The sequence below is a fragment of the Neovison vison genome, chromosome 11, assembly GCF_020171115.1.
Source record: "Neovison vison isolate M4711 chromosome 11, ASM_NN_V1, whole genome shotgun sequence".
Lineage (NCBI taxonomy): Eukaryota > Metazoa > Chordata > Mammalia > Carnivora > Mustelidae > Neogale > Neogale vison.
In genome coordinates this window covers 56,191,815-56,210,490 of record NC_058101.1, presented here as the reverse complement: position 1 = coordinate 56,210,490, position 18,676 = coordinate 56,191,815, and the positions used below count along the sequence as shown (strand labels likewise).

The 18,676-nt window shown below is 40.9% G+C and overlaps 1 protein-coding gene across 10 annotated transcripts in view; it reads right to left on the bottom strand.

The window, feature by feature from the left end:
- Positions 1–18,676, bottom strand: part of LDB2 (LIM domain binding 2) — a 377,310-nt gene that overhangs the window by 69,516 nt on the left and 289,118 nt on the right. For all 10 annotated transcript variants that reach the window (XM_044226055.1, XM_044226056.1, XM_044226053.1 and 7 more), the window contains exons 3-5: positions 16,940–17,112; positions 9,724–9,846; positions 6,951–7,034 (exon numbers count right to left, since the gene is read on the bottom strand). In XM_044226055.1, the coding sequence (XP_044081990.1) occupies positions 6,951–7,034; positions 9,724–9,846; positions 16,940–17,112 (380 nt within the window). The remainder of the gene's footprint in view (positions 1–6,950; positions 7,035–9,723; positions 9,847–16,939; positions 17,113–18,676) is intronic.

Below are 18,676 nucleotides of genomic sequence, written 5' to 3'. Positions count from 1 at the left end.
TGACTCAGATCATGATCTCAGGGTCATGAGATCAAGCCCGGCTTCAGGCTCCACACTCAGCATGGAGTCTGCTTGACATTCTCTCTTTCCTTCTGCCCCTCCCCCTGCCTGAGTGTATGCGCCCTCTCTTCCTCTCTCTCAAATAAATAAATAAATCTTAAAGCAAATTAAAAAATAAAAATAAATGCTTTAGGACATGGTTTCTGCCTACCCCCATTCTTTTTGTGGAATAGGAAATGAAATCAACATCAATTATTTCTCTTTCAATTTGAAAATTGAATTCATTACAGCTATTTAAAAATAGAAAACAGTTACTGCATACAGTAAACATTCCCATGCAAGAAGTGCTTATAAGAAATTTGAAATGATGGCAATTTCCAACCCTGAGTGAGAAAGGGCTTTCATTCTGATGAAATACAAGGCAAGAATTAGGAAGAAGGACCAGGCTACTGGGTGTGTTGTCCCCAGGGGCTCTTCTCAGAAGCTCTGAGTGCAGGAGGCTCCAATGAATGACTCGACTTCCCGTGATCCTCACAAAAGCACTTGACAAATGAGAGTTGAGACCTCCACTTGCCTCTATCTCACTAGAATCCAGAGGAGGATATAATATCCCATTTTCCAGATAGGGGAAACGAGGCTCAGAGTGGTCAAGTAACTTGTCCAGGATCATACAGCTAGCAAGTGGCTGAGTTCAAATACATAATCCTGTCTGTTTGGCCCCCAAACCCAAGTGTCAGCATGAGGGATTTCCCTGACTATGCTGTGTTCTTACTGGAATAAGAAGACTCACTCTAGAACCGTGCCACTCAGCTCAGCTATACATTTTGGGCCATAACATCCACTCTGTGTGGGTACCTAACACAAACTTAAAGCTTACATTCCAACCATGGACACTGCCTAGAGTTCCCCAAACTCACCAGCTTTCTCCATCCCTCTCTGTTACCATCTGTGGTGGACCCTCCATCTAGTCTACCTGGGACCATCTACTTGTCATTCAGAATCAATGCATCTCCTCATTGAAGGCTTTGAGATCCCATATCTACCCTCTAACAACCTCTCCCCTTTTTGTGCTTGGACTCAGGCTGTGAGATCAAATCCCTACTCTACCACTTACTAGCTCTTTGACTTTAAAAAGCTACTTCTCTGAGTCTCAGTTTCCTCCCCTGAAAAATAGGACTAAAAAGAGTCTCCGGAACCCTCTTACACTGTTGGTGGGAATGCAAGTTGGTACAGCCACTTTGGAAAACAGTGTGGAAATTTCTTAAGAAATTACAAAGTTACCCTAAGACCCTGCAATTACACTACTTGGTATTTACCCCAAAGATACCGATGTAGTGAAAAGAAGGGCCATCTGTACCCCAATGTTCATAGCAGCAATGGCCACAGTCACCAAATTGTGGAAAGAACCCAGATGCCCTTCAACGGATGAATGGATAAAGAAAGAATGGTCCATATATACTATGGAGTATTATACCTCCATCAGAAAGGATGAATACCCGACTTTTGTATCAACATGGATGGGACTGGAAGAGATTATGCTGAGCGAAATGAGCCAAGCAGAGAGAGTCAATTATATGGTTTCACTTACTCATGGAGCATAAGGAATAACACGGAGGACGTGGGGAGATGGAGAGGAGAAGTAAGTTGCGGGAAATTGGAGGGGGAGACTAACCATGAGACTGTGGACTCTGAGAAACAAACTGAGGGTTTTGAAGGGGAGGGTGGTGGGAGGTTGGATGAGCCTGGTGGTGGGTATTATGGAGGGCACGTACTGCATGGAGCACTGGGTGTGGTGCATAAACAATGAATTCTGGAACACTGAAAAGAAATTAAAAAATTTTTTTAATTAAAAAAGAGTCTCTGGTTCATAAAGTTGCATCACAAAAAAAAAAAAAAAAAAAGCCTTCCTGCCAAGTACCTAGCAACAGTACCTGGTACCTAGTAAGTGCTCAATGAATGTTAGTGACTACATTGATCACTGTACCTGGGACAGATTTCTCAACAGGCACAAATTTGGTTTTCTTTGGCACCTGATGTACAGTGATGTCCTTGAAAGTTGTGGAGACCTGGCACAAAGAAGGTGTCTAAAGATGCTTGCGGAGTGAACAATGAATAGTGAACAATGAACAGTGGATCAAGGTTGCACAACCAGGTTTGATTGACTTAGATGCCCTGATGCTATCAAGCCGCACCCTGCCTTCCTGCGGTGGCTGGACCGGATCTTTTTCTAAAATGCCAGGGCACAACAGGACTTGCTGCTTTCCAGCAAACATACCAAAGGATGTGTTTCCGAATTCCTAGCTCCTTGTCCCCATTCCTAGGTCTCTAGTTTCCTCCCTAGAATGACTGATTGAAAGGTGCCATCATCCTATCCTGGGAAACAACCTTCCTCCCTAGGAGTCAGTGGACATGTTTTGTGAAATGTTTCACCCATTTTTGGGAGTCCCTGATAGCCACAAGGCAATGCCCCTCCCCCTGCAGGCCTGTCCCCACCCCAGCCTGGACAACTACCACAGGGACACTCAACCAGCCAGCCCTGGTCTACCGGAGGTCCATGAGGCAGGAAGTGGGACCACATCTCATCAGAGCCCCATCCCTGCTCAGCGACCGCCCGCTGCTGCTCCACTGGGACCGGAGAGCCAGCTGCCGCCACACTTCTCAGCACAGAGCACCTCCAGCCTTATTAAGTTGGGAGGAGACAGGAGGCAATGGCAGGCAATTTGACAACTCAAATCAAATGACAGCATCTGTTCTGTTGTCACTTCCAAAGCATCAGGTCACCAGAGTCCCTTCCAAGGTGCTGCCAGGTGAACGTCCGAGTATGGAGCCATCACCGGCATTCGCAAGCTCAAAAGGCATCCATCGTGTTTCACTTGCTCCTTCCTTGAGTGAGGAGCCACCCCCGTGAGCTCCGCAGAGCCCCTGACTGCAGACCTCCACGAGAAGGATCTGGAATTTCATGGTAGTGGGAGAACTTGTTTGGGCGAAGCTAGATGACTGAAATTGCTTACTTTCTGTACTGCTTAATTTTGTTACATGAAAGACACAGCATATTGAAATTTCAGATGTCTGGAGCATTTAAAATCTCTAGCCCTCCTTTCCAAAGCAGGATGCATTGATTTAGTATATGTGCTGCCGAAGCGAGCACCAGGATGCATTGATTTAAAGAAAACTCTTCTGCTATCTAGAAGGCCTTGGATTAATATTTGTCAACACATGTGTCTGACCTTTTTTCTGATCTGGATGTAGTTTTGAAGCTCCTAGTTAACTAAACAATACCTCAAATAACACCCTGAGGCTGGAGGCAAAGGCCTGGCTCCTCAGAAGGATGGGAGATTTCCAGGTTTTTGTTTTGTTTTGTTTAAGATTTTATGTATTTATTTGAGAGAGAGGTAGAATGAGAGAGAGAGAACATAAGGGGGGAGGGTCAGAGGGAGAAGCAGGCTCCTGGCTAAGCAGGGAGCCTGATGCAGGACTCAAAGATCATGACCTAAGTCAAAGGCAGTCACCTAACCAACTCAGCCACCCAGGCACCCAGCTCCAGATTGCACTGGGCGATTGCTCAGCTGTCTTATGAATATCGATTGGTAAGAGCACTAAGGAAATCTTTGATCCCAGTCTAATCCAAAAAAACTTTGTTTTTCATTCTTAGTAACCACTACCCGGGCCAGGTCTCATCATGGAAATGTCCATATGGTTTTGGGAACTGAGTGTGAGGCTCTGTTCAGCCTTGACTTGCCACATGGCTCACAACTACCCATAGTTATTTCTAGGAGGGGGGCCTTCCATCCGGAGACCAGGGACCCCTCCTGACCTCCCACAGAGCCCTGTAGTCCTTCCTTGTCACCACACCTCACTGGAACTGTGGCTGACCACGCTTTGCTGGCCTCCCCCTGCCCTGGAAAGGGCCACATCTTCTCCACGAGGAAGGTCCCACACCTGGCACAAGGCCAGGAAGACAGAGTGGGCTCGATGAAAGAGTCCTGATGAATAAGTGATGGAGGGAGTGAAGAAAGGAAGGAATGGAGCCAGGAAGGGCAAGCAGCTGCTGACCCAGGATACATAAGCAGAGGAAGTAAAAGGGTGTTGAGTGGACCCAGAGGAAGAGAAGAGAGCGAGATGCCATGTTGCTCTCCATGGTTCCAGTATGAACAACAATGATGGACACATAGTGGGTGCTCAATCAATCATGCCAGTGAACACTAACTGGGTGCTTTCTGTCCACAGACCTTGTGCTAAGCTGTCTACATGGATTGTCCCACTCAATCTGCACATGAAACCCTACAAGGAGCTGTCATTAGTTTGGCAAAGTGGATTAAGTCCCCAGTGAGAGATGATGCACACTCCCCTGTCAAGGCAGGAGAGACACAGTCCAACTTCTGTCAATATCATTGTTCTCCCTTCCTCCTAGAAAGGCAGCAGAGATCTTCATGAAGCTCATGGATTCTAGAGCCACACTGCCCGAGTTCAAGTCCCAGCCCAGCTGTTCCGTGGTAGAAGGCTGGGTGACTGAGTTTACTTACTTGCACTCTCTATGCCCAGTTCTCTCACATAAATTGTGCTAGTGCACAGGGACCATTGTGAAGACTAGTGAAGTCAGGACATGCATAAGAGCTACATTTAAGTGGTAGCCTTTGAAACACGATTCCATATTGCACAAAACCACACGCGTCTTCCTCCTGTTGCTGTTGGGAGAGGGGGTTGGTGCCAATCCCTGCCTCTTCCCCCTCTTTGCAAGTATGATCTTCTCAGTTTTTGTGGGTTAAAAGCAGAAAATTTTAGAACGTGGGAGCCAGGTGGGCCTTGTTGACCCCAAGGTAAAAGTCAACATTTAATTGATGATGATAAGAAGAAGAGCTAGGGAAAGGGGAGGAAGGAAGTTTAGCATTTATTGATCTGTGTTAAATGCAGCTAAAAGATATAATAGTGAATCTGTCTAGATTTCACCAGAGGGTGAGTGACCAAGTCTAGGATAGAATCCAAAGTTCCAGATTCCAGTGTGGGGTCAGCTGAGGACACACAATATGAAACATCTTTATCTGTCTGAAGAGAGGCATCTTCAGATGGTTTAAAAGAACCACTCACAGTCTCTAACAAGATGAAATGCCTGGCAGTGGAGGGCAGCCTTCTGAATTTCTGTGGCTAGAGCATGCCACAGACCTCCACTTTCCCAGGCCTTGCTACCCACTCCCACTACACCAGTGGTGCCATGGGAGCCCCTCTAAAGGTAGAACCTGGGAGTATGGAAGAACCTAGCTCTAACAACCCTTTCTGTTACCCTCCTGGGAAGTCTCTGTTTTCCCTCTGAGTGGGAACCATAGGACCATTACTAGAGAGCAACCTGGTTCAGGGCTGCCAAAATGGGGGTGGTGATGGGGCAAAGTAGAGGGTGGCAGGAGCAAAGCTGACTTCAGCTCTTGCTGTGCCTGTATTTGGACCTAGGGCATCTAGGCTGGATAGAAAATAGCTTTTTTCCCTCTACTCAGGAGGGGGATACTACCATGCTCATATTTAATCTTTTCAGAAGCTCCTGGCCTGGTAGCCCAGCCAGCCAGCTGTTCCAAGACCTGATTCATAAGTTACTTTCCCTCCCGCCTCTCCTGGCTTCTTGTTCCACGTTCCAGCATCATTTACCTGCTTAGAATTCCATCTCATAATCCAGGCCCCTTCTTTTCCCTCTAATGTGAATGTCTTTCCTGACCCCTTCCTGGCTTTACCTTTATTCATTCTTTCACACTCAAGTTAGGCATAATGTCTTCCATAAAGCTTCTCTGATGCATTCTTCTGAGAGGTCTCCATTTTGTACTCCCATAATTCCACTTGAAAATTTCAACCAGGATTATTTACCATTTTGTTTATAATGTTCTCTCTATGGGTCTGGCCATCGTAGGAGACCCATCTATGGGTCTGGCCATCATTTCTTGATGGCAGATACGATGACTTTTGTCTTTGAATCTTCATTCTCTAGCATAGGACCTGGCACATTGCCATGAGTGTGTTACTTGGAAGACTTTGTTCAAATTATTCTTAATTCACTAAAGAGAAAGTCCAGCCAAAGTACTTCAGCATTTAGACATACACAAAATGACTGGTTACAGAGGGTTAGGAACACAAAGCAAAATTCACAGACTGACACAGCGCTTAGGGATCAAGAAAGAAGAGCATAAACTCCACGATGGGTAGGGGGCTGGAGAAGTGGCAGCACAATGACAAAGAGGGAGCTTTGGAGAGGCAAAGGAATGTGGAGCGCACCCACTGACTTCTTGTACAGTCTGGAGGACAATGCTTGCTTTATGAAGGAAACCATATCCTCTACCTGCAACACGATGACTGCAATTCTACACCACAAACCGGAGTGACAAGTGTTTCTGTTTTAGACCAAATACAGAAGCCATAGTTACTATGTAGGCAGATAATTTTGCCTAACTCTTAATTTTTAAAGATCAAAACTGACTTTATATCCAACCCAGAAAATCTGTTCCATGTTACACAGAGAGTCCCTTAGAAGACTTAGAAATATCTGTGTTCCACCATTGAGCTGAACTTCAGGGGATGCTCTCTGGAGGGCACACTGAGTCTACTCAGGGACACTCCCTGGGTGGAGACACAGAAGAAGTGAATACCATTGTACATCAGAAACTTGAGACAACCAAGAGGGGCAGAGTGCCAAAACATTATATGAGCAGACACCGCTGGCCTTTGAATAATTAACTCCAAGAGTCATACAAACAGAGAGAGGAAATTCAACTTTGACAAAGCCTAGGTTTGCTGCTTTGTTAATTAAACCCCGTCCTCCATTGAAAATACACACAAAAAACACACACACGGTCGTGTAAGACACATGTATTGTGCTCTATTACCTCATTTTGACTTCTTGGTTCAAGATACATATACACCTCTAAAGCACTTTTCAAATTCACCAGGAAATGTAATCATCCCATTGGTCTTACCCTGAGGTAGTTGAGGGTGAAATTTGTTAGTCCCATCCTAGTGATGTTTTTGGACAGCTGATCCAGGACCTGAGGATCTTGTGCCTAAACAAGAAAAAAAACCATATATTTTATCTTTGTAAGATGGTGCCAAGAAAGTCTCAAACTGGGCTACAGTTGCTAAAAAATGCAATCTCAACATTGTCAGTTTGTCTCAGAGGGGAGTTTGCTGGAGATAATTTAATTTACATTTTGAAGACACTTGCATATAATGGCTCAAGGACATTTTTGGATCAATGATGCAAGATCTGTTGCCAGGTAGAACCAAAATGAATCAGGCATGCTTTTAGTCCTTGGGAGAAACAACCTTACTTCCTCTGTGAGAGACCCCGGTGTCTTCAGAAGGAGGGTCATTAAGCTCCGTCAGGACACTGCCAAGTCTCTGGCACTCAGCAGAGAAGGCAGGGTCCATCTCTGGATTTCATAGAGCCAGGCTTTAGGACTGGCCTTTGTTTTCAGTTGTGATAGTGTTGTGTTTGACAGCTTGGAGTCTAAGACTATATCTGAAAACTTTACCACTTGTATGAAATTTATATATATATATATTCTAAATTTCTTCCCCATTAAGCTGTGTCTGAAATAGATGGTCTCAACAATTTTCATCCTATAGTACTGTAAGGGTAAGCAACACCTTTCCCAAAATATCTGCCACATTTAAAAGAGGGGTGTAATGTTCCATGGGTAACCCTAAATGTTCCATGGGCTACCCCAAATGTTCTGGTGGGCTACAAAAAAAATGAAATTTCTTTCTGGGTTTCATTGTGAGATGAGTCTCTTGGTCGACACTCTTCCTTTCTATTTGTCTTTCCTTCTTCACTGGCAGACACAAACTGGAGCTAAACAAAGAGAGACTCAATAAATATCCTTTTGTCTTCATGCCTGTAGTCATGAGACTACAACAAGTTCCTCTAACACTTTAATTCATTCTTTCCTGTACTTAGTTTTTCTCATAGTCATGTAACCAGTTGGCTTTGTGCATTTCAACAAAAACCCAAAAGTCAGAGAAAAGAGTTGGAGGTTGTGACTTCTCACTTCAGTTTCTGAGAAGGGAGTTCTCTGTGGACATAGAGCCAATATTTATTGAAGCCCTTCCATGTGCCAGAAAGAGCTGGTTCTATAGATAGTCATCAGGTAGTAGTCACAAACATATGCATCAGATTTGCAGACAGAAGACAGGATATAATAATAAATGAAAGGAAGGACATTACTGCTGCCAAAGCTGCTAAAAGCCAGTCACTGCTACTTGAAGAGGACCTACTATGTGCCAGGCACTGTTTTACGTTCTTTACATGCATTAACTCTTAATCTTCAAACCAGTCCTCTGAGGCAGACTCTATTACTATACCCATTTTATAGATGAAGAACTGGAAGTACAGAGATGCCATGTCACTTGCACAAGGTCACAGGAACAGGAATACACACGTATGTGATCTCATTCTAGGATCCAGGCTCCCGACCACTACCTTCTGCTGCCTTTTGGTCTCTTTTGAGAACACTAAGAGTGGCTACTTTGGGCTTCTTCAATGGGATTAGAGGATGTGTACTGGGCTTTCAAAGTGGAGAACTAGGCAGAAAGATTGGAGCAGGGGAGTGGGGTGCCACAGCAGGAAGCACAAGGTCAATGGGAAGGGGAGAGATTGGGTTTAACCAATTGGGAAGAGAGGGTAGAGGACAAAACCTGGGGAGACAGAGTGGAATTGGATAGTCTGGAGACAGATGGCTCATCAGCCTGGGTTTTGGAGTCTGTACCAGCTGAGTTGAAATCTTGATTTGCCACTTTCATGCTGAGAAACATGGAGCAACATATCAAGCCCAAGTCTTGGTTTTCTCACTTCTAAAGCAGGGATAATGATTCTGCACCTCTCTGGGTTACTGGGAGGGTTAAATAGAATGTGTACATATGCTTAGCACAAGACCTGGCATAGCAAACACCTAGTAAATACTAGCTACTCTTATTGTATTCTCGTTTGATTGTACAGGGTCTTAAAAATCAGGCTCATTAAGTCTGATTTTGCTCCAAAGCCTTTTCACAGAAACTGCTGCATCATGCATTATGGAAGAGGGATTTATTTAAGTCAGAGCCTTTGACGCCTTCTTCAGGGACTGCACTCAGCTAGTTCTTACCAAGTCTTACCTCTAAAACATATATCCAGATTGGCATCAGATTTGGCCATGCACCTAGTTGGTGCTCAATAAATGTGATATGATTTGTGGTCAACTGAAACAGAGCGAAACCCAGACTGCTCGCTTCATCCCAAAACTATGGTTAGAAATGCTCTAGACACAGATCTGAGCTACCTGAGCCTCACTGCTTGTCAGATGGTTCGAATCAAAACTGGAAACTTGTTTTCCTTACCTTACTTCTTGTTTTATTTCCTTCCCCAGTTATACATAAAAGGTTTAATAGCCCAGGCAGAGCAATACTTGATAATAATTCAGTGGAATTTAAGAGAAGTACAAACTGTTTATTGAGGTAACCTCAGTTTGGAGTTTAAAATAATAAAATATAAAAAAAAAGAAAAATCTCACACTGCACCAAACTCAGAAACAAAGAGGGGGAAGGGGGCCTGTAGAATAAAATAGTTGAGGGGAAAACTCAAACTGAGAGTTCATTACCCAACATGTGAAGACTGTTAGTGTTCTTTCAGAGAGAGAGAACTGTAGTTTTCCTCCCTAAGTAAATGGGTGGGGAGGGGGGAAAGAAAGAGAGTAAAATAGTGCTGAAATTACTTACATGCATGGCTAGAATGCTCCTTGGGACTAACTCTCTGTATTGTCTAATGGTAAAGTGCCATGTTTTTATTCTCATGAGATCATCAAAGGTGAACTCCAAGATCAGTCTGCCTTCTGTACACACCTAGAAGCGATAAACAACACACTCATTTGCTGTGCACTTTGTCAATGCCACACTTTTGTAACTCACACATTAGCTGCTCAGCGTGGTCTCCCTGACTGTCCTCGGACAGCGCTAGATCTTGGCAAGGATGTGACACCAGTGCTTTATGCACGACATACTGAGACAAGTGTGAGCTCCTGGATCCACGGGTTCAAAAGACAAGACAGCTGCTTACTCACCATGAGCTACTAGTAACTTGACTGGTTGCTGCCAAAACTCCATGAGCCTCTGTTTCCTCATTTGCAAATATGGGAACAAAATAGTCTAACAAAATAATGCTATATTATTGCAGCATTATGTCAAAAACTCCTGACACACAGTGTGTCCTCGCAAAAATCATACTCTCCCGCCTCCTTATCTCTGTTTCATCATCCTTCTATCATCAGAGCATGAAATCCTGTTCTAATCATGGTAGACCTACTCTGGGAGAAAGTACCTAATAAAATAGTTCATGCTTAAGTAGGACTTACTACAAGGTTATCCAAACAGAGGAAGTTTTCATTTTCAGGGACAAATTCCCGGGGGACAATGCGTTACCCAAGGCAGCTGGGATCAGTTATTGGCATGTGAGAAATAGAGGCATGCTATCAGCAGTGACAAATTTTGCTTGCATAAAAGGGCAAGCTTTGGGGGAAGGGTGATATCTTTCTAGGACAAATATGTATTATTAAAGAAACATAGAATTTATGAGGCTCTCTTCCTCGATGGGGTGATCATTTTTTTCTTCTTTTGATATTCAGATCATTTTTAGCTTATAGTTCCTATTTAATTTACCTATCTTATTTCACCGTTAATGACTTTGAAATCAGAGAAAATGTTAGGCAATAGGACACCACAGATCCTATTTCAACTAAAAAATAGGAAGTAGTGGGAGCATATTGGTCCAATTTAAATAGTTACAACCCATCATTCAGTTCATGTTTGTTTTGGAGTAGACAGAGGCTTTGACATCAGAAAGTACTAGATGCACACCCTAACTCTACTTTTTTACTTATTTTGGAACTTTGAGAAAACCAAGTAAATTCCCTAAGTTCCCGTGTCCTCATCTGTAAGATGAGGATAGTACCTTCTGTACGGTTGCTGGGTAAATATATGAATGATATTGTATGTGTAGATTGCCTGGTATTATACATGGCACGTAGTAGGATGGTAGCAAATAATAGCTCTAAAGATAAAAAGACTGCAACCCAAAAATGCAGAACCCTGCCACTAGTAGTCATCATAATGTGCTCTCTGAGACCCAGGGATCCAAGGAGGTGTCTCAGGGGCTCTGCTGGGAAGAATTTGGCCTCTATATAGACCATGTGATCTCCACCCATTTTCTCGATTCGACCAGAGCAGCTTCAGTTTCATCCTTTCAAAGTATTGGACTTCTGATCGAGTTTTTTGGAGAAATGTTTCCTATGCTAAAAGCAAATATACACAATTTCGGAAATCAATGCACTACACAAGTTTTAAAAATCATAAATAACAATTAACCCACTAGGAGGGTATGCTCATTTCTAAAACCCATGAAGATAATTAACAATTTATTTCAACCTTTTTGAGATATTAATAACCACTTCTTTCTTTGGGAATTTAATACAGAAGGCCACCATTTATTGAGTTCCAACTATGTCCTAGGCAGTGGGCAGTGTGCTTTCTGTTTATTCTAATTTAAGGTAGTATTTTCTTTATTATTTTTTAAATGATTTTTTTTAATTAAAAAAAATTTTTTTAGAGAGAGAGGAAATGTGTGAGTAGAAGAGGGGGAGGGACAGAGAAGGAGTTGAGAGAATCTTAAGCAGGTTCCATACCCAGCATGGAACCCAGTAGGAGGACTCAATTGCAAGACCTTGAGATTATGACTTGAGCCAAAATCAAGAGTCTGATGCTTAACTGAATGAGCCACCAGGTGCTCCAGTAATATTTTCTTTGAACAAGCCAAATACCAGTACAAGGAGTGTTAGTAAGGGCACCATGTGAGCAAGGGCACTACTTAAGAAAGATGCTGTTGATGTCCACCATTTTCTTTTTATCAAAGGTCTCAGAAGCACTGTAGGATAATTATTGATAATTGGGTGAAGACCTCCAGCTCAGACTCCACTAGCAGAATCCATGGGCAATTTTAGGCATTTAGACACCTTGTCCTAAACCTCTTCAATTGAGTGGTCTTCAGAGCTTCCTTCCTGGCATCTTAGCCATGAGTGTTGTGCACTTGGAAATGGGGGAAGACTTTCTAGAACAAACCACTTCTCTAGAACATCCTTAGCATTGGAATTAATTCACCAAGGTTTTCGAAGGGGTTGCATGGAGATTAAGCTACACAATTCTCTCCAGGGCTTTAGTATGACAGAAGCCACCTGCAGAGAAACTTTCACAAAAAGGAGGTGACTGCAATCATCCAGTGACAGTTGAAATGTCTTGACAGTAGAGGACAAGGATATTTGGATGCTATAATCCTTTTTTTTTTTTAAAGAAGGGGGATTATTAGATGTTTAAATAAATATTAGCCCAGTTAAATGTCATGCTTTTATCTTATCTAATCTATTTGTTTTGTGTTTATGAACCACAAACCCAAGACAGATGGAGGTTCTACTGGAATAGAATTCCATAATAAGAGGGCATAGATGGAGTCCTTCTGACGAGGTACTCAACTGGAGGATCTGTAAAGTCAGGTTAAATTGTATTCTCTGTTTACCGTGACAGAGCAAACCAGTTGAGGACACTTCTTGCCTTCGAACTGTCATGGGCCTACAAAAGGGAAAATTGCAACAAGCCTTGGGCTCCTCCTTTGTAAGCCCAAACCAAGAAATCAGCCTTATCCAGAGCATATCACATGCAAGAGAGGAATCCTTAAAATTGAATCTGAGTTGACTGTGAAAATTAAATGACTTCCTTGAATGGAAGACCAGAGGAAAATTTGGTCACTCTTGTGCTCCCTCAAGGTAGTTTTTTTTACCCATGGCCTTCTCCCAAGCCCTATCCCAGCCTCCCTGCTTCCTGCCCCCATCATGGAAGTTAAAGGAAACTAAAGGCCTTGTGATTTATTCAATATGCAAAAATCAGCAAATGGAATAGAGGCGCCTAAGGGGGGAGATATATATATATATATGTATTCCTTGTCTGGAAATGGTAAAAAAAAAGACATGGTTTATAAAGGAGAATTAATATTTTCTTTTTTCAGAGAAATTCTGTGCATTCCTCTTAATCAATACAATTAATGTAGCTTTTATCTAAAGTTGGCCCTTTTTTTTAAAGCTGCCTTTCACTTGGAATCCAAAATCAAAAGGGTCCCCAATTAAGAAAACATTTTCTGTTGTGCTGAATTCATGTTACCGTACTGTGAGCTCTGACATTTTGTTTCTGTGGTAACCAAAATCAGCTGATTAGTTGGCATGGCAACAGAAAAGATGTAATCCCAGCAGACACACTCTAATCAATGCCCCCAGCACAGATGGTCTCCGGAGGATCAACAAGAAAGAGGCTGGCAGGCATTCAGCGGATCACGTGCTAGCTTGAGACTAGGCCAGGAACAAGAGAACTAAAAAAGAACATTTCTCAAACTAACCGGTAGCTTTTTAACCCTTTTCTTTCTCTGACTAATTGTAAAGCAATGTTGACCATGCTGTTGTAGAATACAAATGATTTTCATAGACCTGTTATGAAAGAAAATGTGCTTTTTAGGTAGAAGTGTTTACTTAGTTTTCTTGGTGTTTATGCATGAAATACTGCTTTCAAATTAACAATTGCATAAAGCTCATTGTATTTTACATGGAAATACTGCATATGTAAATGCACATGTATACATATATGAAAGCAATATGGTCATTGATATTATACTAATTCAACTGGAGCTGGGTTAAGGGTGGAAATGGATAAATCCTGGACTATAATGTTGCAGACAGGCTAAGATAGGAATGATGTCAACGACCTGAATGAGCATTCATATAGGGAAAACGGCTGAGGCACTTCAGGGTACTTTCCTATAGTCATAAATAATTGTGTAATAAATTAATTGAGACCAGAGAACACATAAAGCCATGTTTACAGAGTGATAAGAGTGTTTGGTAATGGCTGTAACTATGACATTAGTTTGTAAAATCTAAAAGTAGCCCTATGTGTACCCCGGGAGGTTCCTCTCAGCATCTGTCAGTATTCACAGCCTCAAATGTAATTCAAGGGTCTTGGATTCTGAAAACCTTGGTGATTGCTCTTCAGATTATTAAACCTTGTTTTCAATTTGATTCAAAATTGAATACAGAAAAGAAAGGCTTCATAATGTGTGTTTTAAAACTCTAATTACATATTTACCCATAATCTATAGTGTTCCTAGGATCAGGAAATTGCAAAATGTGCACTATACTCCTGAGGAATATTAAATATTACCGTTGATTAGGACTGCGGCTGATATTTGATTCACCAGTTGACCAAATTTTCATAAAAGCAACTCAGAACCACTGGGTCAAACGCTATTTGGGGAATTAGAGTGTATTGATAGTCTAAATTAGAACAATGTGATGTGCCTGTACATAATGTGCTAAAGTAATTCCATGTACAGTGGGGCTCCCCTTTAAAAATAAAGCAGCAGCTTCCAGACTACATTTTTCTTTGTGCTACTGAAAGGTCATTAGCTCACTGTTTTATACTAAATACTCACATTATTTTATTACACGAAGGTGGGTTATTTTTAATTAATATAAGAACAAAAGAAAAATTGGAAGGATTCTTCGGGTAGTATCATAATCACCAAGGTGGGGTGGGGGAAGTGAAAAGAAAAAAATGAATGCTTTAGAATTTTCTAAAAATAAATGTGCATAATTAGCATCTGGACTAAGTCCACATAGCTAAGCTGCATTTCCGAGAAAGTGATATTTCTCATCACACTATGGAAATATTCATTACAAGAGTTGGGAGATGTACTGCCATGGAGTAGAGGGAGAGGTGACCTAAATAACAAGCTTGGGATGAAAGATCTGAGTTCAGGAGGAGGTTGTTCTGGTCTTCCCCATGGCCATCTGAGAGGGAAGCATTCCTGGGTGAGGAAAAACTGCAACCAAGGGAAACCTTAGCTTCTTGATTTGAGTGAAAAAAGGCACTTCATCAGAAGAATGGGATTTTTAAAAAAAATTTAAAACCCATCCTGAATATATATCATTTTAACTTCAGAGCAGTTGACTATGCTCATTTACAAAAAAAGTTGTGGCCTGAAATGAAAGAAATTGAAAAAATATAAAGGACTATCTTTTATTATACATTTTACATGTATATAAAATGTTACACATGTTATTTTAAAATTAGTTATTATTATATAATTTATTATAAAATATTGTATTAGTGTGTTTATATAAAATATTTTATGCTTTATAAAAGGGATGCTGCAAAAATGCATTTTTATTTTCAATGGCTCTAGGCTTTGGAAGTAGCTTTTTCATTATAGCCATTTTATTTAATTCTCATGGATTTCTTTTTTCCCGTAAAGCATAAGGAATTGGCATGTTTTTCTTGATTACCTAAACATAATGCTAAGCCTAGACAAAAGCAAAACAAACAAATAAAAACCGAATAATGAGCTAGCAGAGAAATCCTTTCTCTGGGTCTCTAACTTCCTAACTTTTGAAATAGGTGGTGTTATCCAACTGAGATACAAGATTATGTAAATATTTTACATATCCAAAATGAAGTGAGACATGCGCAGATTAAACCATCATCCAGGTCATCATTCCTTTCCATGTAACAAAACTCTCTTCCCAGCATGAATATCTACATACAGCGGGAATGAATATTCTTTGTGCCTAATTGGCAACCTTCCTTTCCATTTAACTGTTAAAAAGGAAGAAAGGAAAAAACCCAACTTCTGCCCCACATTTAAAATGTCTATTGACAAAATTAAGATACCATGAAATCAATGACATTTGATGATTTGCTTTTGCGTTTTTTCACCATTTCCTTTGCCTTTCTTTTTTTTTTTTTTTTAATATATCCTTGTGAGCAACCAGGAAGATGAAGCTGCACCAACAAGATCAATGGATACTTTAAATGATAAACATTTTATTTTTATGTGTGTGCATACAAAACTGTGCATAAGTAACAAACATATCTTCAGTCTTGTAATTTGGGCTTTTGCAATTAACCCTGATAATTCAAGTTCTCAACTATAAAGAGAGGATTGTCATGTGTGTTTTCAACTAAAAGAGATAGCTGCTGTCATTAATATTACAGATTAGTTTCACACTGAGTCTTCATCACAATGCACTAACTAGTGTTCATTCAAGTAAACTTCTGCTTGTCAGATTCTCTGGCTACATATTTGTTCTTACTAATTTTGCTACTTGGGAGAGGACATAAAGGAATTGTCTGTAGTGTTCCAGAAAGGTCTTTGCCTGGAAGGAGTATTCCTCCATGTTGATTGTCTGTGGATGGGAAGGGTCATAGGTGTAGAAAGTATAGAAGACATTTTCTTTCACTTCACATCCTTCAAATTGTGCCTCAAAGATCATGTTACCCAGTCCTCCACCCAACACCCTCCCCTGTGTTTCTCATTTTCTCATAACCAACTTTTGACTCTACTGTGCTCACTTGCTGACTGACCAACCACAGAACTTCTCAGAATTTGGGGAAACAAATTTTAAACTCTGAATTCCCTAGTTACATATTTTTATGTTTTTATGCTCCTTAAAGATTGCAATTAGTTGAGTTGTAGTTAGTTGCCTTTTTTCCCATTATTAACATTTGAACTTAGCTTTAAAAAGTATTTAATTTTAAGAGAAACAAAACACAAATACTGACCACACAACAATGGGAGAATGTTCTTTTAGATGTAGAAGATTATTTGTTTAGCAACCTGTGTCTCTTAATTTTGCGGGTCTATCATATTTGCTCTGCATCACATGCACACATCTTAGAACATGTTCACTAAGCATCTAGCCATGTCACAAACAAAAGAGATTATCTCATAGCACTGACAGTGTCTGAGATGTAAGAAATCAGCTCAAAGTTCCAGAAGAAAAGCATAATTATTGTCCTTCAGTATACCCACAGAAGCACAAGCCATGTTGCTGAGTATGTCCTGTACCTTGGTAAACATGGGCTTCCCATGCTGGGTGACCATAGCACACTGGTCGCAGTCCACTGTGATGGATGAGTTGTGGTAAGACTCTTTCGAGTGTTTGAGGATGTAATACAGGTCGGTCACCCCTCCTTCAAACACAGTGCTAAAGTAACGAGGGATAAGGGTCCTGCCAATAGCTGGGAAAGAAACACAGAGAAATAAATCATTACAAAAGAATCCAATGGTCCCACTCAACCCACACCATTGCCAGACTTCCAACTGGATACAAATCATTTCAAGAAACCAATCATACAAGGAGGTAAATTTCTTTCTTTTGTAAACAGCCATGACCCTTCTGAGTTGCAGTTAGTGAAATAAAATCCCCAACTGTTCAGTAAAAATTTGTACATTCGTCTCTACAGATTTTGTATTAATTGAAAGTTAATAATGTAAGGGTTGGTACTTTAAAACTAACAGGAACAGGGCGCCTGGGTGGCTCAGTGGGTTAAGCCGCTGCCTTCGGCTCAGGTCATGATCCCAGGGTCCTGGGATTGAGTCCCACATCGGGCTCTCCGCTGGGCGGAGAGCCTGCTTTCCTCTCTCTCTCTCTGCCTACTTCTCTGCTTACTTGTGATCTCTCTCTGTCAAATAAATAAATAAAATCTTTAAAACTAACAGGAACAACAACCACAACATCAAAAATAACAGGAACAAAAGCAATGACCACTTTGAATCTCCTAAGTATCCTCTAAATGAAGATATTTTTTAAAAAAATAAAACATATCCAATCGAATCGGATTTTGCAGTGAATTGTTTATAAGCCAATCATCCAATCATGTATTATTAGGAATAGTAGTCATAATGTAAATTTTGATAATGTAATGCTTTGCAGTGTGTTAAGTATTTTGGGATTCTTTCATTGAATCTTCAGAACAACTTCAAGGTAGTGGGGAACTGGAAACCAAAAGGCTTATTATGTCAAAAAAAGGTCATTAGGACTGTATCAAAGTCACATGACTTATAATAAGTAGATAATTGGGGTCTCTACCTCCAAATCTGCAAACATTTACTCTTTTCAACACTGTCTCCAACTGCTTTAATGATTGAGAATCTGCATATACAAAAAGGTCCATACCTGCGTAAATACTGATTATTCTATTTGCATCTGGAGCTGGATATCTTTCTAGAACAAAAGACCAATTTTAAGATAACTTGATACCTTCTACTTCGTCTAAATTGGTCTCTTTGATTCCATGTGTCCTGCCCTGCCCTGCCCCATTTTAGTTTGCATCATCGGTAAGTAGCTGGGTCTCTCTGATATATGATGCTTAGAAACACCTAACAAGCCCTTGCTTTAGCAGAGATTTTAAATCCTCTTAAACTGAAAATCCCAACTCATAATATCAGGAATTTTGCCTATGTGCAGATTTTGAGGCAAAGTACTAAAGCACTCTCAAGCGATGCAAGGTTTTTAATAAATCTCTTACATTCACTATATAATGCCTCCTGAAAGACAAAAATAATATTTAAGATAAATAAATTACCAAAGAGAGCTTTAGTAGGAAAGATCATACAATCTTCACTTGAATGTTTTAAAATGTTTAATTTCATTTTAAAAGAATCAATGTTAATCCATTCCATATGGATCTATATCTCTTTTGTACATGGATTTGGGGGAAAAAAAAAACTATAAAACGAATATCCTGCCAAACTGTTTTCTGAAGTAATCTCTAAAGAATCCTGCTGTGGATGACTGGTCTC